This window comes from Alligator mississippiensis, chromosome 1 (genome assembly GCF_030867095.1).
Source record: "Alligator mississippiensis isolate rAllMis1 chromosome 1, rAllMis1, whole genome shotgun sequence".
Lineage (NCBI taxonomy): Eukaryota > Metazoa > Chordata > Crocodylia > Alligatoridae > Alligator > Alligator mississippiensis.
Window position 1 is genome coordinate 292,045,650 of NC_081824.1, and position 16,516 is coordinate 292,062,165.

Sequence of the window (16,516 nt, forward strand, 5' to 3'; positions counted from 1 at the left end):
TAGGGCATGGGCTACAGGAGGCGTCAGAGTTTATGACTGTATCCTTGGAATAAGGGCTGGTGGGCAATAAAGGCCTACAGGACTGCCACAGGGACCTTGCACAACAAGCCCAGGGCAGTAAAACGCATGACTCAGAAGATCCCAGATTGAGAAGAAGTTTAGAATGGACGCCAGTGTGGTGAGCCGACATCAGCCCTTCCGCATGGGGTATGGTTTGATTTTGGAGCCTTTGGGCTCAGGACTGGGCTGAGCTGTTTAATTGGCAACAGCTGAGACTCAACAGGAACCAGGCCATAATTGGACCAAGAATAACTGAGAAAATGGCTGCTACCAGGATGGCTATAGAGAATAATGGCCATTACAGTCAGCAGAGACTCCAGGCAATATCCATCTCCATTGGAGTCTGGATGTGGTTAGGGTGGTGTAAACAGGCAGTTTGGAGCCCCACAAAGAGAACAGAGGAAGAACCTGGAAAGTTTCATATGGGGAACTGCCTCCCGTAACTTACATCAAAGTCAGGCGAGAAATATAACATCGTGTGGCAGGCGGGAAATATAACATCACATAGGCAGACCAAGCGACCTAGACCGGGCTCCTCCCTGTCACCACCAGTAAGGCAGAGATCCCTGGGTCGGGGTCTCAAACCATATAATACCTACAGCCAACACAGTTACTTTTTTAAATCTGAAAATCAGGGATTTTTTTTAATCAGAGAAAACCAGGAGCCCAGCTTGTGTTTCTAAAAAAACACTACTTCTGTCTAGGAATTCACCACTACCACAGTATTTCAGCACCTTAAAATTAATAGATTGATTGTTGTGCAGAAGGTTAATTTAGAAGCAACAAGGAAAAATAAGTTAATCTCTAACGTACAGTCTGACTATCTACTTCCTTAAATCTCTGTAATTTTTCTATGTTTCAAAAGCTTCTGTTTTACTAAACAAGTGTGACATTAATACTACTTCCTCTCCACTTCTGGGAGGTCTGTTTCATCATATACTGTAAATGAAAAACTAAAACTGTTTTTTTCATTTCAGAGCCAGAATGAATAAAACCTCCAAATCTGATGTATATCTTCCTCTAGAAAAACCAGCACCACTTGTCATCCACTTGTATGACAGTTGGACAAACACAGGCTCAGCAGTATTCTAGCTCAGCGTGTGTCTGTAGACAAAGCAAGGAAAAATGGAGAAAAATGGAGTGAGGAGATAGGGAGTCTAGCTCTTGTCCTTAGGTGGGAGCTATTTATGCAAGCAGTTGAATTCAAGTGTGCTGTAAATGAATAACTCATCATTTACACTTGCTGGTGAGGGGAGGGGAGAGATGCATACAAGGTGGGAGAGAGCTTTGAAGGAAGCAAAATAAGTGAGGGTTTTCTGGGCTTGGCCCTAATAGTAAGTAAATGTGTGTGTGTGTGTGTGTATATATATATATATATATATATATATATATATATATTTAAAAGAGAGTGTTTGGGTTTTTTTAATATTGTTCCTGAGTTCCATAGCTCAGTTCAGAGAAAGCGGCTATTGTTTCCTTGGATGACAGCTGCCTACTGGCGCTTTCTGCCAGGGAACTTGATAAAACTCCCCACATGAGGAAAAGTTTCATAAATGGGTCTGAGGCCCCTATAAAAAGGTGCATTGTGTCACTTTTTTTTTAAACTAGTGCAGCTGTTAAAACTAACTTGGTTTTTTGGGATAGAATTTGTTCCAGAACAGCTCACAGAAACATACACATCTTCCTTTGTTTTCCAGTGGGCTTTAAGAATTGATATTTCCTCCTATGCATTGCTGCCAGCCAAGGAGCAGCAGTTTCTCTCCCTCCGCCCACACACAGACAAAGATCCTGTTCACTAAATGGCAAGACAGAAACAGTAATGTAATATGTAAAAATCTACTAAGTGATTAAAAAGCCTTATTCTGCAAGATACTGAGACACACATCAGTCATCCAAGGCAATTAAGAGTGCTCAAGAAAACCCATGCTCATGTCCATAGTCCTGGTCATGGTCTATTTGCTAGATATGGGGTGGCCAACCTTCAGCATACGTGCCACAAATGTCATGGGCAGCTTCTGTGTGTCATGCGGCTGATTGGGGAGGAGACAGGCATCACAGGGGCAAGCGTAGGCTGAGGGAGAAAAAATTATTTGGGTGGGGGGCTGAGCACACACATGCACATGCCCCCCCCCAGCAAGTAAGTGTGGGGGAAGGGCCATGGGGAAGAGAAAGAGCCATGGGGAGGGCAGATTGAGGCCCCAGCAGTGAGGGAGGGAGCAGGGCACGAGCAGGGGCTGGGGTGAGTGGGGCCCGGGCTGGGCCGGGTGATGGGACAAGCAGAGGCCTGGGGGAGCCTGTGCGTGAGGTGGAGGTGGTTGCAGCTGCACGCTGTGCTTTTAGCCCCACTGCCCCAAAAGCCATGTGATGCCACGTGGGTCCCACCACCGGGCAGGCAGGGGGCAAAGTGCAGAGTGCAGTGGCAGCTGCCTCTGTCCTATGCACAGATTGGTGGGGCACATGCCCCCCAGGCCCCCCGCTTGTCCCACCACCCAGCCTAGCCGGGGCTCCACTCACCCCAGACTTTGCTCCTGCCTGTGCCCCTCTCCCTCCCTCACCGTTGGGGCCTCGATCTGCCCCACCCATGGCAGTGAGGGAAGGAGTGGGGCTGGGGCAGGGGCAGGCCCTGCACAGCCAGGGCACGGGATGGGATGTAGCTATGAGTGGCTTATCTGGGGGGTGCCCGGTGCAGGGAGGGGATAGCAGCTTCTGCTGCTGCGTGCACCCTGGGAGGGCATGGGGGGCATGTACCCCCGGATCTGCATGTGGGGTGGGGCAGGCTGCTATTGTGGGCTTGGGATGGGGCCTGTGCTAGGCTCTTCCTGACAGGGTGTTAGGCTATGCTGCACTCAGGCAGGAGGTGGCGGTTCTGGGAGGGGTAGTTGGAGGGCTACGGCAAATTTTGGGGTGGCTGCAGTCCCCCCATAATCTCCTGCCCAGCGTCACTGCCACCTGCCCCAAGTGCAGCCTGGGGTCCAGCCCCTCACTGGGAAGAGCCCAGCACCACCCCAGCCCTAGCCCACAGTAGCAACTCACCCTCGCCCCATGCAGTTCTGGAGGCACACACCCATCATGCCCTCCCAGGGTGCACATAGCAGCAGGAGCCATGCCCCCTGGAAGAGCCATTTGTGGCTCCGTCCCATGCCCTACCCTGGCTGTGCAGTGCCTGCCCCAGCCCCAGGCTCACTGCCTCTCTCACCACTGAGTGCGCGCCCCTCCCCACGCCTGCTATAGCTGCCCGGAGCCTGCAGCTGGGCTCCCTTGTGGCCCTGCCCACTGCCCCACATTTATGGAGGCTAAGCCCTGTTAGCTCCAGCCTTCCACTGCCTATGGGGGTAAGTACAGCAGGAAGCAAACAGCAGAGCAGCAGACTGGGAAGGGGCACAAGGAAAGGGACAGAAAGCAGAGCAGCAAATGGGGCAGGAGAAGGGGTTTGGGATGGCACTCGGAGAGGTGCGGGGATCATTTGCAGCATGTCTGTCAGAAAGGTTAGCCCTTACTATGCTAGACCTACATACAGCTGTGGGGTAGATGTTACACATTTCAAGTTTATGTGCTTTCTTTTGTCTAATAATGTCTGGGCACTGATTCTGACTCCACATTTTTAGGCACATGTGTTGAGCAAATGTTTTTTGTCTCACATCCCTTTATGGGAGCTGCTATTCCAGCAGTTGGACTGCTGAAGCACTGAGGCTAGTGTTGACATCCCCAGTATCTTAGGTAAACCCTTTTCCACATCTCCAACCCTGTTGTCACTCTGATGGAGAGTCCCTCTCTTCCAGAGCCTAAAATAGTTGAAGTTGGGAATACACAGACTTTGGAATGGTTTCTGATGTGATTACTCATCATGTTGGGAAACCCCAAATGCGGACAGGTGTAGACAAAGCAATAAAACACCTTTGTGCCCTTCCCTTCCATAGTATAATCAGGATAAATGAGGAAACCGCAAGATTTGGCTAGAGTTCTCCTGATCCAGCCCCATGCCTACATAGGCATTCTTCTTCTGAGGTCTAGTCTAACCTGCCAGTGAAATTTTGGGTGCAGCCACACTCAAAGCCCCTATAGCACACCCAAAATGTACAAGTCATTTTGTGCTATAAAATGTTTGGCTATAAAGCACGATCATGTTTTCTGTGTGACATAGTTGCTGTTTATATTGTGTCTCCTCTAGGACTCCAGAGGACCACCTCCCATCCCCCTCATTGTGTCCATACCATTGCCTTAAGTGTCTTCAAAAGAACCTGTAAAACTAGTTTAGTGACTTCTGCCAAATCTTGGTGTACTAACCACCTTTGAATTGATTGGTCTGCATTAGCCAACTTCCAACGATGCTGCTTCTGGATTGAGACCATGTGATGAGGTCAGAAAAGTTATTTAGGGTTCAGGCTACCTGGGCCAGGAGGCTCTCTGTTTTTCCTTTGGGTCCCCTGCAGTAGGGAAGGAGAACACTGGAATGATTGCTGGAGCCTGAGGCCTGGTGGTGTGACAGAGAGTCATGGTTTCAAGTTAAGTAGCCATGTGGGGTTTGGACTGGGAGTCCAGGGCAGGAGCTGGTAGCTCCTCCCCACCCCCACCCCACAGACACTCAGGCAGGAGCAGAGATCAGCACTCCACAGCAGCTCAGCAGAGTCACATCAATGAGAATCCAGGGCAGGAGCAGAGATCGCCACTCCCTTGCAGCTCGGGGGAGCTACATCAACTCACCAAAGGGCCTTTCACAAGGCAGAGGAAACTGGCGCCCCCAGCAAACAGTGACGTTGAGGGAGACCACGCATACAAATTCCCAGGAACTACCTCTTTTGCGTTGAGACTCCCCCCACTCTCAGACTGCCAAGCTTGGGATTGAAGTCTTCACAGTAGGGGTTGGAGTGATACAGGGTATACTTTGAACCAGGACAGTGTTTTTGTTTTTCTTGACCATCTGTTGTGTTCTGGTGTTTGCCTCTGTGATAAATCAGGGGTTTGTGTTCATACTGCTTGCGATGGAAGGGTTTTTGGCTTTATTGGACACCCTAGTGATTCATTTAGTGTTTCCCAGGTGGTCTGGGTGGGGGCTCGAGCCAAGGTAAAATATATTTAGTAGCCCAGAATTGAACCCGGCCCTTGCTGCTGCAGACAGGTGCTCAGCAGAAGGGTTACACCCCTTTGGGGCACATGAATCTCCCTTTCTCCTAGTCAAACTATGCCAGCTTTTGTCCAGGAGAGTCAAGCTGCTGCCACCCACCAATAGAAGGCATGTTTGGACATTTCTGTAGCCTTGGCCAGCTGTAGTAGTCTCTTTAGCAGCTGGTGCCTTCCTAAACAGCACATCAGGTCCAGTCAGTGCAACTATTATAGTGGAGTTGAGTGGAGCTGCCAGAAGCACATGTATGTGCACACAAGCTGGCAGCTTGGTGTGGTGCTGCTATCTGTTGCCAAAACTTTTGCTAGCAGAGGCAGGTACCTGTAGACTAGAAACTCTGAGGGCTGTCACATGCAGCCAGATTTCTTTCAACTCAGCTGGCCCTACAGTCAGAAAAGGTTCTCTCTCTTGGGCTCTGCACATTTAAAGGCTAGTGCTGACAACTTGTTTCTTTGTTTTCTCCCTTCTAGGGATTTTCTGCTGCTGCTTAGCCCATGCTCTCCCGAAGAAGTTGGGAAAAAATTTTAATTAAGGAGATGGCTGTCCCATTGCCTTATTATGTTTCTATTTCAATGAGAGTTATTCAAACTAGCAAAGCCCCAAATGTCCATGGTCTGGGAGGGACACAATACCAGCTGGTTAACTCTGTCAACTGAAGCATTCAAGGATACAACAGTCTCAGTGTTTGAATTGTCACTGGCATAGTGTACGAAGAGAGAGAATAATCCCCAAACTGTCAAAAAAGAAAAAAATAGATACAGATTTTCTGTGGCATCCATCACCAGAGTTTCTGAGACACTTAGACATTTATTTTCACATCACCCTTGTAAGCCTGGGCAGTGTTATTTAACTCTTTGGTATACGTGTGTGAATTAGAAGGAATTTTGTCTGGGGCTAGGGCCAGACTCACAATGATACAAGAAGCTTCAGCCCTGTGAATAATCTTGTCTGTGTTTAAGGACAAACCCTCTTTGGTTGCTTCCTGTCTCACTTCTCTGCCTTCTGGGGTCCAGCAGTCTATCCTGACTTTTCAGGGAGTAGGCAAAATTCTGTCTTCTCCCTGCTCATCTGGCCAATACTATTTTCACAGGCTGCAAGAGGGAAAGCAAAAGAAGACCAGCAATCCAGAACAGCTCCATTCCCTCTGCCCACCTCCTTATCAACAGATAGGATTCCTCTGTTCTCTCTTCCCTGCCCCCTTCCCAACACAGTTTTCTATGAAAGAGGCAAGGAGTAAGAACTCCAGGAGCTGCCACTAGACTGGGGAAGGGAAAAGGGGCCCCTGCTGCAGCTGCTCCCTCCTCAACGAGTCAAAGACCCCAGGGAAAGAAAAAGTGATGCTGAGGGAGCAGAACTGATAGGGGGCTGGGTAAATGTGGGTACTTGTGGGGAGTAACTAATGGAACACGAAAGTGATGCAGGTACCGGGAAGGTATTGACTTCTAGGGTGGGTGCAAGCACGTGTGGAGAGGAGAGCTCTTATAACAGGGGCCCAAAACACCTTAATTTTAGGAAAATAGAGCACATTGTTGTCCCCAAAAGATGGTGAGTTCGTGCCCGGTGCGCTTTTGCCAATAAACACACAGGGGTGGAGGATCCAACTTAATCTTTATTATTCCAAATCTGCGCAGAATGGGGGTACTTGGCGATCGTTCGCAAAGCAAGCACCCGCCCAACCTAGTGGGGGTTAGCCTTATATAGTTTTCTCTCACCCAACAAGCTGTGCAGTTACTATTGGTTGCTTCTCTTAGCCCATGCGCACATTACCTTAGCCACAGAACATGCCCGTACTTGCCTATGTGGCAGAACAAGCCCGTACTTGCCTACATGGCATCTTCTCTCAGCAAGCAATCTTTTCTTATCTTACATACACCACACCCCTCCCAGTGCAAGCAAACTGCTTCATGCATTTAGCTAGATAGAATTAGAAAAAGCATACATCTTAGAAAAAGCAAGCTTACATCACATTACTTTTCTCACATGTACTTGGGAGCAGGCTGGTTAGAAATCAGGACACACTAAAAAACCATAGCATCATCTTTAACAAAAATCCCATAACTTCTGGGCCATTCTTGTGAGTCTTTTTATTTTTAAACCTCTGAAGTTGGCAATACTGAATAGTAGTCTCATTTTACAGATTAGGCACTGGAGCACAAAGAGATGAAGGGTCATAGTTAAAGAGCTGCTTCCCATGTAAAGACATAGCCTAATCAACAGGATCTGCAGGTACCCAGCCCGTCTGAAATTCTGACCTTGATGTCAAGAAGGTTTAATTATCTGGGGGCCAAAAGACGTAAAGAGGTACCTAAAGGGTACCTGCATGGCTTGCTTGCTCAGTTGGGTCTGCTACTTGAGTTACCTAACTGCGTTTAAAAATCTGTATAATTATCACAGGATCAGACCCTAAGTATTAACTAACCAAAACAGTGTTCCTTGAAGCTGCTTTTAGTGTATATAGAGATTGTGGCAAAGCTCAAATTTCTTGCAGGTGCCAGGAAGTACCATAGTTTAAAAATAACCAAAAAAACAGCCTTAAGAGACTGAATCAGAAGCAAGGAGACATGTTTCTATTCACATTCCTAATGTGTCAATATTAACTTTTTATTTAGAAGCTTGTTTACCCCCCCAGCTTCCTGTTTTGTATTATCAGTTTTCTTTTTCTCTTCTTGCACTTCCTGTTTCCAATAGATTTTATAAGTATCCCTTTTTATTGCTTCTTATCTACTGAAGAAATTCCTTGGAGGCCGTGGTTTCCAGAGTTTATTTACTGCAGAAGAAAACCAGTAGTTTTATTTTCCATCCTTCAGCTGTCCCTTTAAAAGAGAGGGCATTTGTTGGGGGGAGGGATTTTTGTTTTCTTCTTCCTTATCCCAACATAATCCAGGTAAATATTTGGGCCTTCGATGTTCTCTCTTGGAATCTGGTTGTAGAACAATGATTGAACTGTGGCACTGGCCTGACTTTATTTATTTATGCATGGTGTGTTAGGCTGCAATCCTGATGTCATATACTTGAACTTCAAAAAGGTCTTTAACCTACTCTCCCATGACCCTAACATCTATGAAACTATTAAGTCCTTTTGCATAGAGCAGGCCCATGTAACCACACAGAACAACTTGAAAAACTGAGGTATAGCAGGGAAACTTGTTGGTCTAGGTGAACTAGACCAGAAAAGTTCTATTGTGTCAAATGACTACTGAGCTTGATTGAGTGATTCTTCTTATGTAAAGTTTGTTATACACAGATCAGTTCCTTTTCCACAGTTGGCTACCAGTCAGTTTCTGAAAGACACAAATTGACTTGAGTTAATGTAGGATAGAAATTTACAGCTGATCAGCTTAGTGCTTGCCAGCAATTATTAATAAAGGGCTGGCAATAAGTGAATTTTAGAAGTCCATGAGCTACACTTCGGCCATTAAAGCACTCATTGAAAGACTGCAGGCTATAGTAATGTAGTATAGTAATATAATATAATATAATATAATATAATATAATATAGGAATCTATTTTTCTTCTACCAATGACTACTGTTGTAGTTAAAAGTGGGATTTGAACCTAGTGCAGTTAAGGATTGACACGATACCTTGTTTGATTAATGACAGAAAGGCTCTAATAATTATACCACAAACAGCTATAGAACTAAATGACAGAAAAAGACTCCATCCTAATATTCAGTAAATGAGCTATCACAAAAGTCTAGTATCTATTAGCTCCAGTAGTGTCTATCACCGATACAGACAAGAAGCAATTGCAATCTTCACAGCCTTCACAGGGTGTGGGTCAGTCAGGCAGTGATCAGCTGGGTGTAGGTTATGATGTTGCAGTGATTTCTTTCTCCCCTGAAGCCCATTTTGCCAGCAACTCTGTTTCATTCTTATAGTCTTCAATTGTATACCTTCAAAGCATTCCTCCTTGATCGTTTGTCGATGAAAGTCCGAGCAAAGCAGGTAGGGATTGACCATATTACAATTGTTAACTGCAATTGCTAATTGCAGGAGGCAGAGTTCCAGCCTTCAAGGGGCTGCTTGGATGTGGGGGGAGCAGGAGGAGAGCAATCAGGTAGGGGATGCCACATTCATGTGTGCATGCACATATGCATGTGGCAGCCAGGCAGTGTAGAGACCAGCTCCCGCAGCTCCTTGCAGGTAAGTCTATGGGGCGTGGGGCATAGAAAACGTGTCAAGGGGTGAGGGGGCACAGGTGACACTGCCCACCACCCCAACTTCTTTCTGGGGTAGAGCCATGGCCTAAGAGGAGCAGCACCAGTGGCCAGGCAATGATGGCAGGGTAGAGCCACAGCTCAGCATGAGTAGCTGGGGGTGGGAGTAGGTGACGGCAATGTGGCCCCCAGTCTGTTATTCCTCACACTGCTGGGAGCATGGCTGGTGTGGGGGTTTTGGGGGCAGTGGCAGCAATTAATCTCACTGCCCCACTCCACCCTACCATGCCAAGTCCTACCCACTGGGCCACAGAGGTGGCTCTTGCCTATACCCATCCAGACAGGCTGCAGCCCTGTGTCCACTGTGGATGCACAAATCTAGGAGGAACATGTGCCCCGCTCCATGCCCCACATCCCCCCCATACTCCACACACCCACCCCCTGCCCCACGTACTGGGGAGCTGTAATTGCTATTGTGGTGGGGAGAATAGTGGAGGACACCTGCCTTAAAAAAATATTTTTTGACTACTTCATTTAATCTTTAGCATGTCCTTTTGATACATCATCTTCTTTTAATGCATGGATAAAGCTCATTACCCCAGTCAATGTGTTTTCTGGGTATGTTCCACCTATATAATTATTTAGTTTTTCTATGCTGCTGATACATTCCTGGCCCTCCATTTTTTTCACCATTTGCTCCAACTAAAAACAGTTTAATTTTAGTTTTCACCAATATAAAATACAAAATCGCGTCTTGATTGAAGGCAAACTTCCTCATTTAAACGTAGGTTTAGAATTAGGCAACTATGACATTCATTTTGTCTGACAGGAGTTACCAATATGGTTAATGAGTCACTCTTCTGAGAAGAGTTCAAGAAAAGGTCAGCCAAAATCCCCTAGGGAATGGCACAAAGGAAAGCCTTCTGTTTAAACGGTGATTTGCATATAAAATTTACCTTATTCACAAAGGCACTCCCTAGCTTTTCACTCCTGAGATACTAGATCCTTATCACAGGCTTTGCACCAGATCCCTAAACTCTGAAGCTGAAGTTGTGTTTGCAGATGTTGGGGATGAATTTGATCTTTTTACTTTTCACTGGGAAATCAAAGCAGACAGTGAGGAAACCATCTCCTGGGGCTATGGCACAATTTTAATTAAAATTGGAGCAGCTATCATTCCCTTTTAATAAGAGCTCAAACACTACTGTGATAACAGGTCTCCAGGTTGTAGCTGTATTGGGCTAAAGGAAAAAGCAATCAGGACTTGTGGTAGAGTTGATATTTTCTATTATATCAACTAGATTTTTGCAACAAATAAAATAAAATCATTGCAAGTTTTCGGGCACAAACGCCCTTTATCAGGCATCAGAGAAAAGATTGTAAAAGTTCTCCTGAGTAGAAATGAAAGTTCATATTTCATAGGAGAGTTGAAGGCGTGGTAAAAGCTCCTTATAACAAGTGTTTAAATGTCTGTATGAATAGACTTGTTTCCCAGCAAAACCTTGATTTTTTTTTTTCTCTTTTAAGGGAAGGAGGTCTATTAGCCTGTTTTACTCTGAGGGGTATTGCTCCTCTAGTGAAGACAGACACCCTACAAATTTGACTCATCTGAATTATCACTCTATTTTACTGAAACCGATGAAGAATTGGCTGAAGTAAAAATTCAGGGAGTTAGGTAGGGTGCTAGAGAAAAATACAACCCTGCCAGTGATTGTATCAATAATTATTATACAATATTCATATAGCAGTTATCTGGAAGACTACTGGCTTGTATCATTAACTACAAGCTGTATAAACTAACTATTGTGTACAATTAACATGAGCAGTGAAGGTGTGTGGTTAGACAAAAAAAAAAAAAACGTGTCTGTAATGTGCTAGATATGGCTAGAGAAAGCTAAGTGATTTTAACCGCCCTGATGCAAAGTTTTCTCACATAAACCACATGCCATAAACACATACATAATACTTTGCCCTTTTAAGGAAGGCTCATACCACATACATGGGTGTAGACAGAAAATAAGTGCTTTTATTCAAGTACCAAAAAAAACTAAACATTTTGGTTATTTTCAACCTTTGGCCTCTTCCATAAGGGACCAAACAAGAAATATCTTAGATTGCAACAAGGGAAACAGGCTGGATACTAGGAAGAACTTTCTAACCACCAGGGTGGCTACTGGCTAAATGCTGGAACAGATTATCTATCTTTGGATAGATGTTAAGAGCAGCCTAGACAAACACTTGTCTGCAAGAAGCTTTAAACAATTGCAGTTTGTTTGAATAATAGCTTTTCCTGGACCAACTATGGGGACCTTTGGCTAGATGAGGGGGGGTTAGACTAGGTCAGTGTTTCAACCCATGGGTCGCAAGAATGTACGAAAGGGTTGCAAACAAACTTTAAACATGGATCAACACATTTAAAAAATGGATTTTCCTTTAAAGGAGAAAAACATGGGGAACTCTGGCCTTTCCCTTGTAGGCTGATAGAGCTCCTGCTTGTGAGGGGCTGCCTGGGGGCCCCATGTCCCACACACCCACTCCCTGCCCCACACACTGAGGGCAGGGGCCAGTGGGTCAGGAGTGAGAGGCACCTAGCCATCGACATTTACAAATGGGTCCTGGTACAAAAACGGTTGAGAGCCGCTGGACTAGGTGACCTTAGTGAGTTGAGAACCAAATGCATGGACAGCAGTGCAGAACTCTGCATAGGCAGCTTTCAGGCTGGGCCAGTTCAACAAACCAGAAAACTGCATCCAGCTAAGGCCCTGCAGCTGGATTCAGCACAGCAGACGGATCACCATTGAATCAGGACCTAAAACCTTCTTTTGCAGTGATGCAGATCACCTTTTCTCATCGCTTCGTGGTTCTAGCTGCGCTATCGCCTCACAGAAAGGCTGAGCGACCTGTATTTCATCCTGGAAATGTAACGGCTTGTGTTCCTGCCTCAAAAACGCCTGCCAAAGTTTCTGAGTTGTTGGGTGTAGCCGTGTTGGTCTAAGTATGTAGGCAGAAAAGATTCTCTGGGGAAATGTGATCTCTTTTACTGCAGCAACTAAGTTCAGGTTCCCCGCCCACCCCTTTTGCTTTGTTTCTCCCTGAAAACCCCTCCTGGCTTGGCTTGCTTGGGAACATTTGCCTCAGCACTTGAGCCGAGTCCAGTCCGAGCTGCTGTTCCGACGGCCTACAGCGAGCAAGCTGGGCTGGCGCTATGCGGAGCTCCCGGGGGCTGTGGCGGCCCTGCGTGTGGGGGCGGGCTGGAGAGCGCGCCGCGCTGCTCCGCCCCGCTGCGTGGAGGGCGGTCCCGGGAGCCTCTCCCCGGCCAGGGCCCTACTTACTGACGCCGGGCCAGGCTCGCGAGGGAGGTCGGAGCCCGTGCGCGGGCGGGCAGCGCTGGCCGGCTGCCCCCGGCACCCGCGCCGCGCCGGGCCATGCTGCCGCTGCTGCTGCTCCTGCTGGTGCCGGGGGGCATAGCCCGCGCGCTGTCTCCAGGTACGTGCCGCGCAGGGCAGCGGCCGCCGGGGCCGGGGCCGGAGCTGGAGCTGGAGCTGGGGCTGGGGCCGGGCGGAAGAAGGGAGACTGCTGCCTGCTCCAGCGACGGTGGTTGTGTAAGCATAGGTATATGTGTGTGTATGTGCGTGCATAGGTGTGTGTATGTGTGCGTGTGGGCAGGCTTTGGTCCTTGTTTCCCAAACCACGGCCTAAAACCCGATTCCCTGGGGATTTCCTAAAGTCCCTGTGGGAAGAACAAAGTGAGCGCTGCAGTCTGCGATACATCGCCCTGGGTTGTTGGCTGTGGACCCTGCTGTAGCTGAGAGAGAGAGGCCCTGCCGCAGGGAGGGGATGTACAGCAGTGCCCAGGCAGGCGGACACCAGGCGCCTGCGCTACCGCACGGCTCTCTCCGAGGAAACTTAAGGGGAGAAAAGGGAAAGTCATGTGCGCTAGCCGCTCCCTCAGGAAAGGGAAACTTTGGAGGGTGTTTCCAGTCCTTCACCTCAGCTTGTGGGAGAAACTGAGGCCTGCCTCAGTACCTAGGCGTCCCAGTAGCAGGTTTTTTGTAATGTCCAAGCAAAGTCACAAATCTATATTTATTTCTTGTCCCAGACAACTGACTGCTGTCTCCTTTATAACTAGCTTTTTGCATCTTGGAAAACAGCTATGGTATCCCCCCTTGCCCCAGCTGTCCTGCTAGAAACAAGAAAAACAAACCCACGTCTTTCAGTGAATACTTTGTTGTACGTCATAGGCAGACAAGGTTCTTTGGGTGAATCTGCTATCTTGTTTTAGACCAACTTAAATAGTTGGAAACATTTTTCTTATCAAGCTTGCGAGTTTAAAGACCCTCAGCCAGGCTGAGGAAGCATCTGCAGTTGGTGTGTGCTCTTCCTGGATGGAATGAATAGTAGAGGCCAGAGGCTGGTGTGCATGCAAGACAGGCAGTCAGTGAAGATGTCAATTGAAGAGTCAATGGGTGATAGAGAGACTGAGGGGGTGGGGAGAAGGGGAATGAACGTAGCAGGTAAATAGAAATAGTGGAGAGGTACCTGGGGAGTCAGATGTCAGCCAGGTTATTTATGGATTAATAGATTGTTAGGGGCTGGAAGGGACCTTGCAGATCATTGAGCCAAGTACAGTCTGGGCTGCTGTTCTGACGGGCTACAGTGAGGAGGAGGAGGGTGTGCAAGCAGGGCAGGCGACATGCGGAGCTCCCAGGGGCTGGGGCAGCCCTGTTTGTGGGGGCGGGCTGGGGAGCGCCCCTCCCCCCCCCCAGCTCTAGGCAGGAAGACAACTGGGGTTAGGTGACCCCAACAAGGTGACTGTCTAGCCTCCTCTTGAAAACCGCCAGGGTAGGTGAATGCACCACTTCTGGAGGGAGTTAATTCCACAGCCTGGACACCCTGACTGTGAAGGAGTTTTTCCTGATATCAAGCTTGAAGTGGCCTTCCAGGAATTTGTATCCATTGGTCCTGGTCTTCCCTGGGGGTGCCCTAGTAAACATTTGTTCACCAAGCTCCTGATGCACTCCTCTGATATAGCGGTAAGCTGCTATCAAGTCCCCTCTTAACAGTCTCTTCTTTAGGCCCAGGACCCTCAGCCTTTCCTCATATGGCTTGTCTTGCAAGTCCCTGATCATACAGGTGGCTCTTCTCTGGACTCTTTCAAGCTATTCCATGTCCTTGTTGAAGTGGGGTGCCCAGAACTGGACACAGTACTCCAGCTGTGGTCTCACCAGTGCGGAGTACAGTGGGAGTATCACTTCATCTTGTGTAAAACTACGTCATTGGTTGATGCATGCCAGCGTGTTGTTTACGTGATGGCTCATATTCATGAGATGGCCAATCATTACCCATAGGTCCTTTTTGGCTGTGGTCAAGTCAAGCTGTCACACTGAGCCAGTATGTATGTTGAGGGTTGTTTGCCCCCAGATGGAGCACCTTACATTTGGAAGTGTTAAACTTCATCTGGTTCTGATCTGCCCTACTCTCGAGCTTGTCCAGGTCCGCCTGTATCTGCAGTCTCTCTTCTGACGTGACCGTGCTGCCCCACAACTTGGTATCATCTGCAAACTTGGCCAGTGAGCTTTTTACTCCCCATCTATATCATTGATAAAGATGTTGAAAAGCACCAGTCCAAGCACAGACCCCTGAGGGACACCACTGGCCACTTTGCACCAGGATGATACAGATCTGTTCATGAGAACTCTCTGGGCCCTATAGCCAGTTTCTCACCCACTGAACCGTCAAGCAGCTGAGCCCGCAATCTTCCAGTTTTCCCACAAGGATATCGTGGGATACTAGATCAAAAGCTTTTTGGAAATCTAGGTATATAATGTCTGCCACATCTCCCGTGTCTAGGTGGTGAGACACCTGGTCATAGAAAGAGATAAGACTGGTAAGACAAGACCTACCCGCGACAAAGCCATGCTATCGTTCAGAATCTTACCTTCTGCGAGCGTATCGCACATAGATTCTTTAATGAGCTTTTCCAGGATTTTCCCCAGGATGGAGGTTAGGCTGACTGGCCTATAATTGCCCAGGTCCTCCCTCTTCCCCTTCTTGAAGATGGGCATAATTTTGGCCCTCTTCCAATCCTCAGGGATTTCCTCTGTATGCCACGAATTCTGAAAGAGCTTTGTCAGGGGTTCCATGATGACCTGAGCCAGCTCCTCCAGCACCCTCGGGTGGAGTCCATCCAGTTAATGGGTCATAAATCCAATGTCTATATTTAGTCCATGATTTTTTGTATCAGGAGGTTGTTGTAGGCCATGTTTTTCAGTGCTCTTGTTGCTTCCTTTGGAACTCAGATTTGTCTACATTTCCCAAAGAGTGCCATGCCTCAAGCTGGGCGTGTGGCAATGTTCTGTCCAAAACTACCTGCTAACTAGATGTGTATGTATCTTCTTTTCTTTTAAAGGTTGCCTAACGAGATATGAGCCACACAGCACAATGTATGTTTTAGATTGTTTCACAAAGATATAATAAAAACAAGGGTTTTTTACTGCTCTAACATCCTGGCAGGATTATCTCTGTGGTTGCAGCTAGGCCTCCACTGCTTTGCGATTTTTGCATGGTTCAACCTTGTATCTCAAGCTAATCTGGATGTGAACTTGCTGTGTAAATACTTTTACAAATGTAACGAAAGTCAATCTTGCAAGAAGAACACTTCCTTCATAACTAGTATTATCTTTTATTGGACCAGCTGCTTGCTTGGGATAGACATAAGCAAGCTTCCAGGTACTACAGTACCCTTCCTCAGACCTGACTTAATTGACAGAAAGGGTACTGTGATACCTGAAAAGATATCACCCACAAGAATTCTTGCTTTGTGTATTTCCTGAACCATCAGACTAATATCATCTTAATACTACTTTTATTTTTTTTTATGGGTTTTTAGTTGTAGCCATGTTAGCCTAAGGTCATAGGCAGGCAAGATTCTTTGGGTAGATGTGATGTCTTTTATTAGACCAACTGAGTAGTTGGGGAAAAAGTTCTTAGCAAGCTTTCATGTGCAGTCTTATTTTTTATGTTACTCCAGGACAGGACCTCATTTGGCTTATTGAAGATGTTTGTTTAACCCAAAAATTAAATGTGAGAAGCATGGCTAAGTACAAAGGCTGAATATGATTGCCATATTTTCTCACATAACTCCCTCTCCCCCCCCCCACCAAAATATAATATGCACC

General features: G+C 47.1%; 1 protein-coding gene across 1 annotated transcript in view; it reads left to right on the top strand.

Annotated features, from left to right (window-relative positions):
• The first annotated feature begins 12,646 nt into the window (after positions 1 to 12,646).
• Positions 12,647 to 16,516, top strand: part of IFNGR2 (interferon gamma receptor 2) — a 28,252-nt gene continuing 24,382 nt past the window's right edge. The window contains exon 1 of the mRNA XM_014598968.3: positions 12,647 to 12,824. Coding sequence (XP_014454454.1) covers positions 12,764 to 12,824 — 61 coding nt within the window. The 5' untranslated portion in view covers positions 12,647 to 12,763. The remainder of the gene's footprint in view (positions 12,825 to 16,516) is intronic.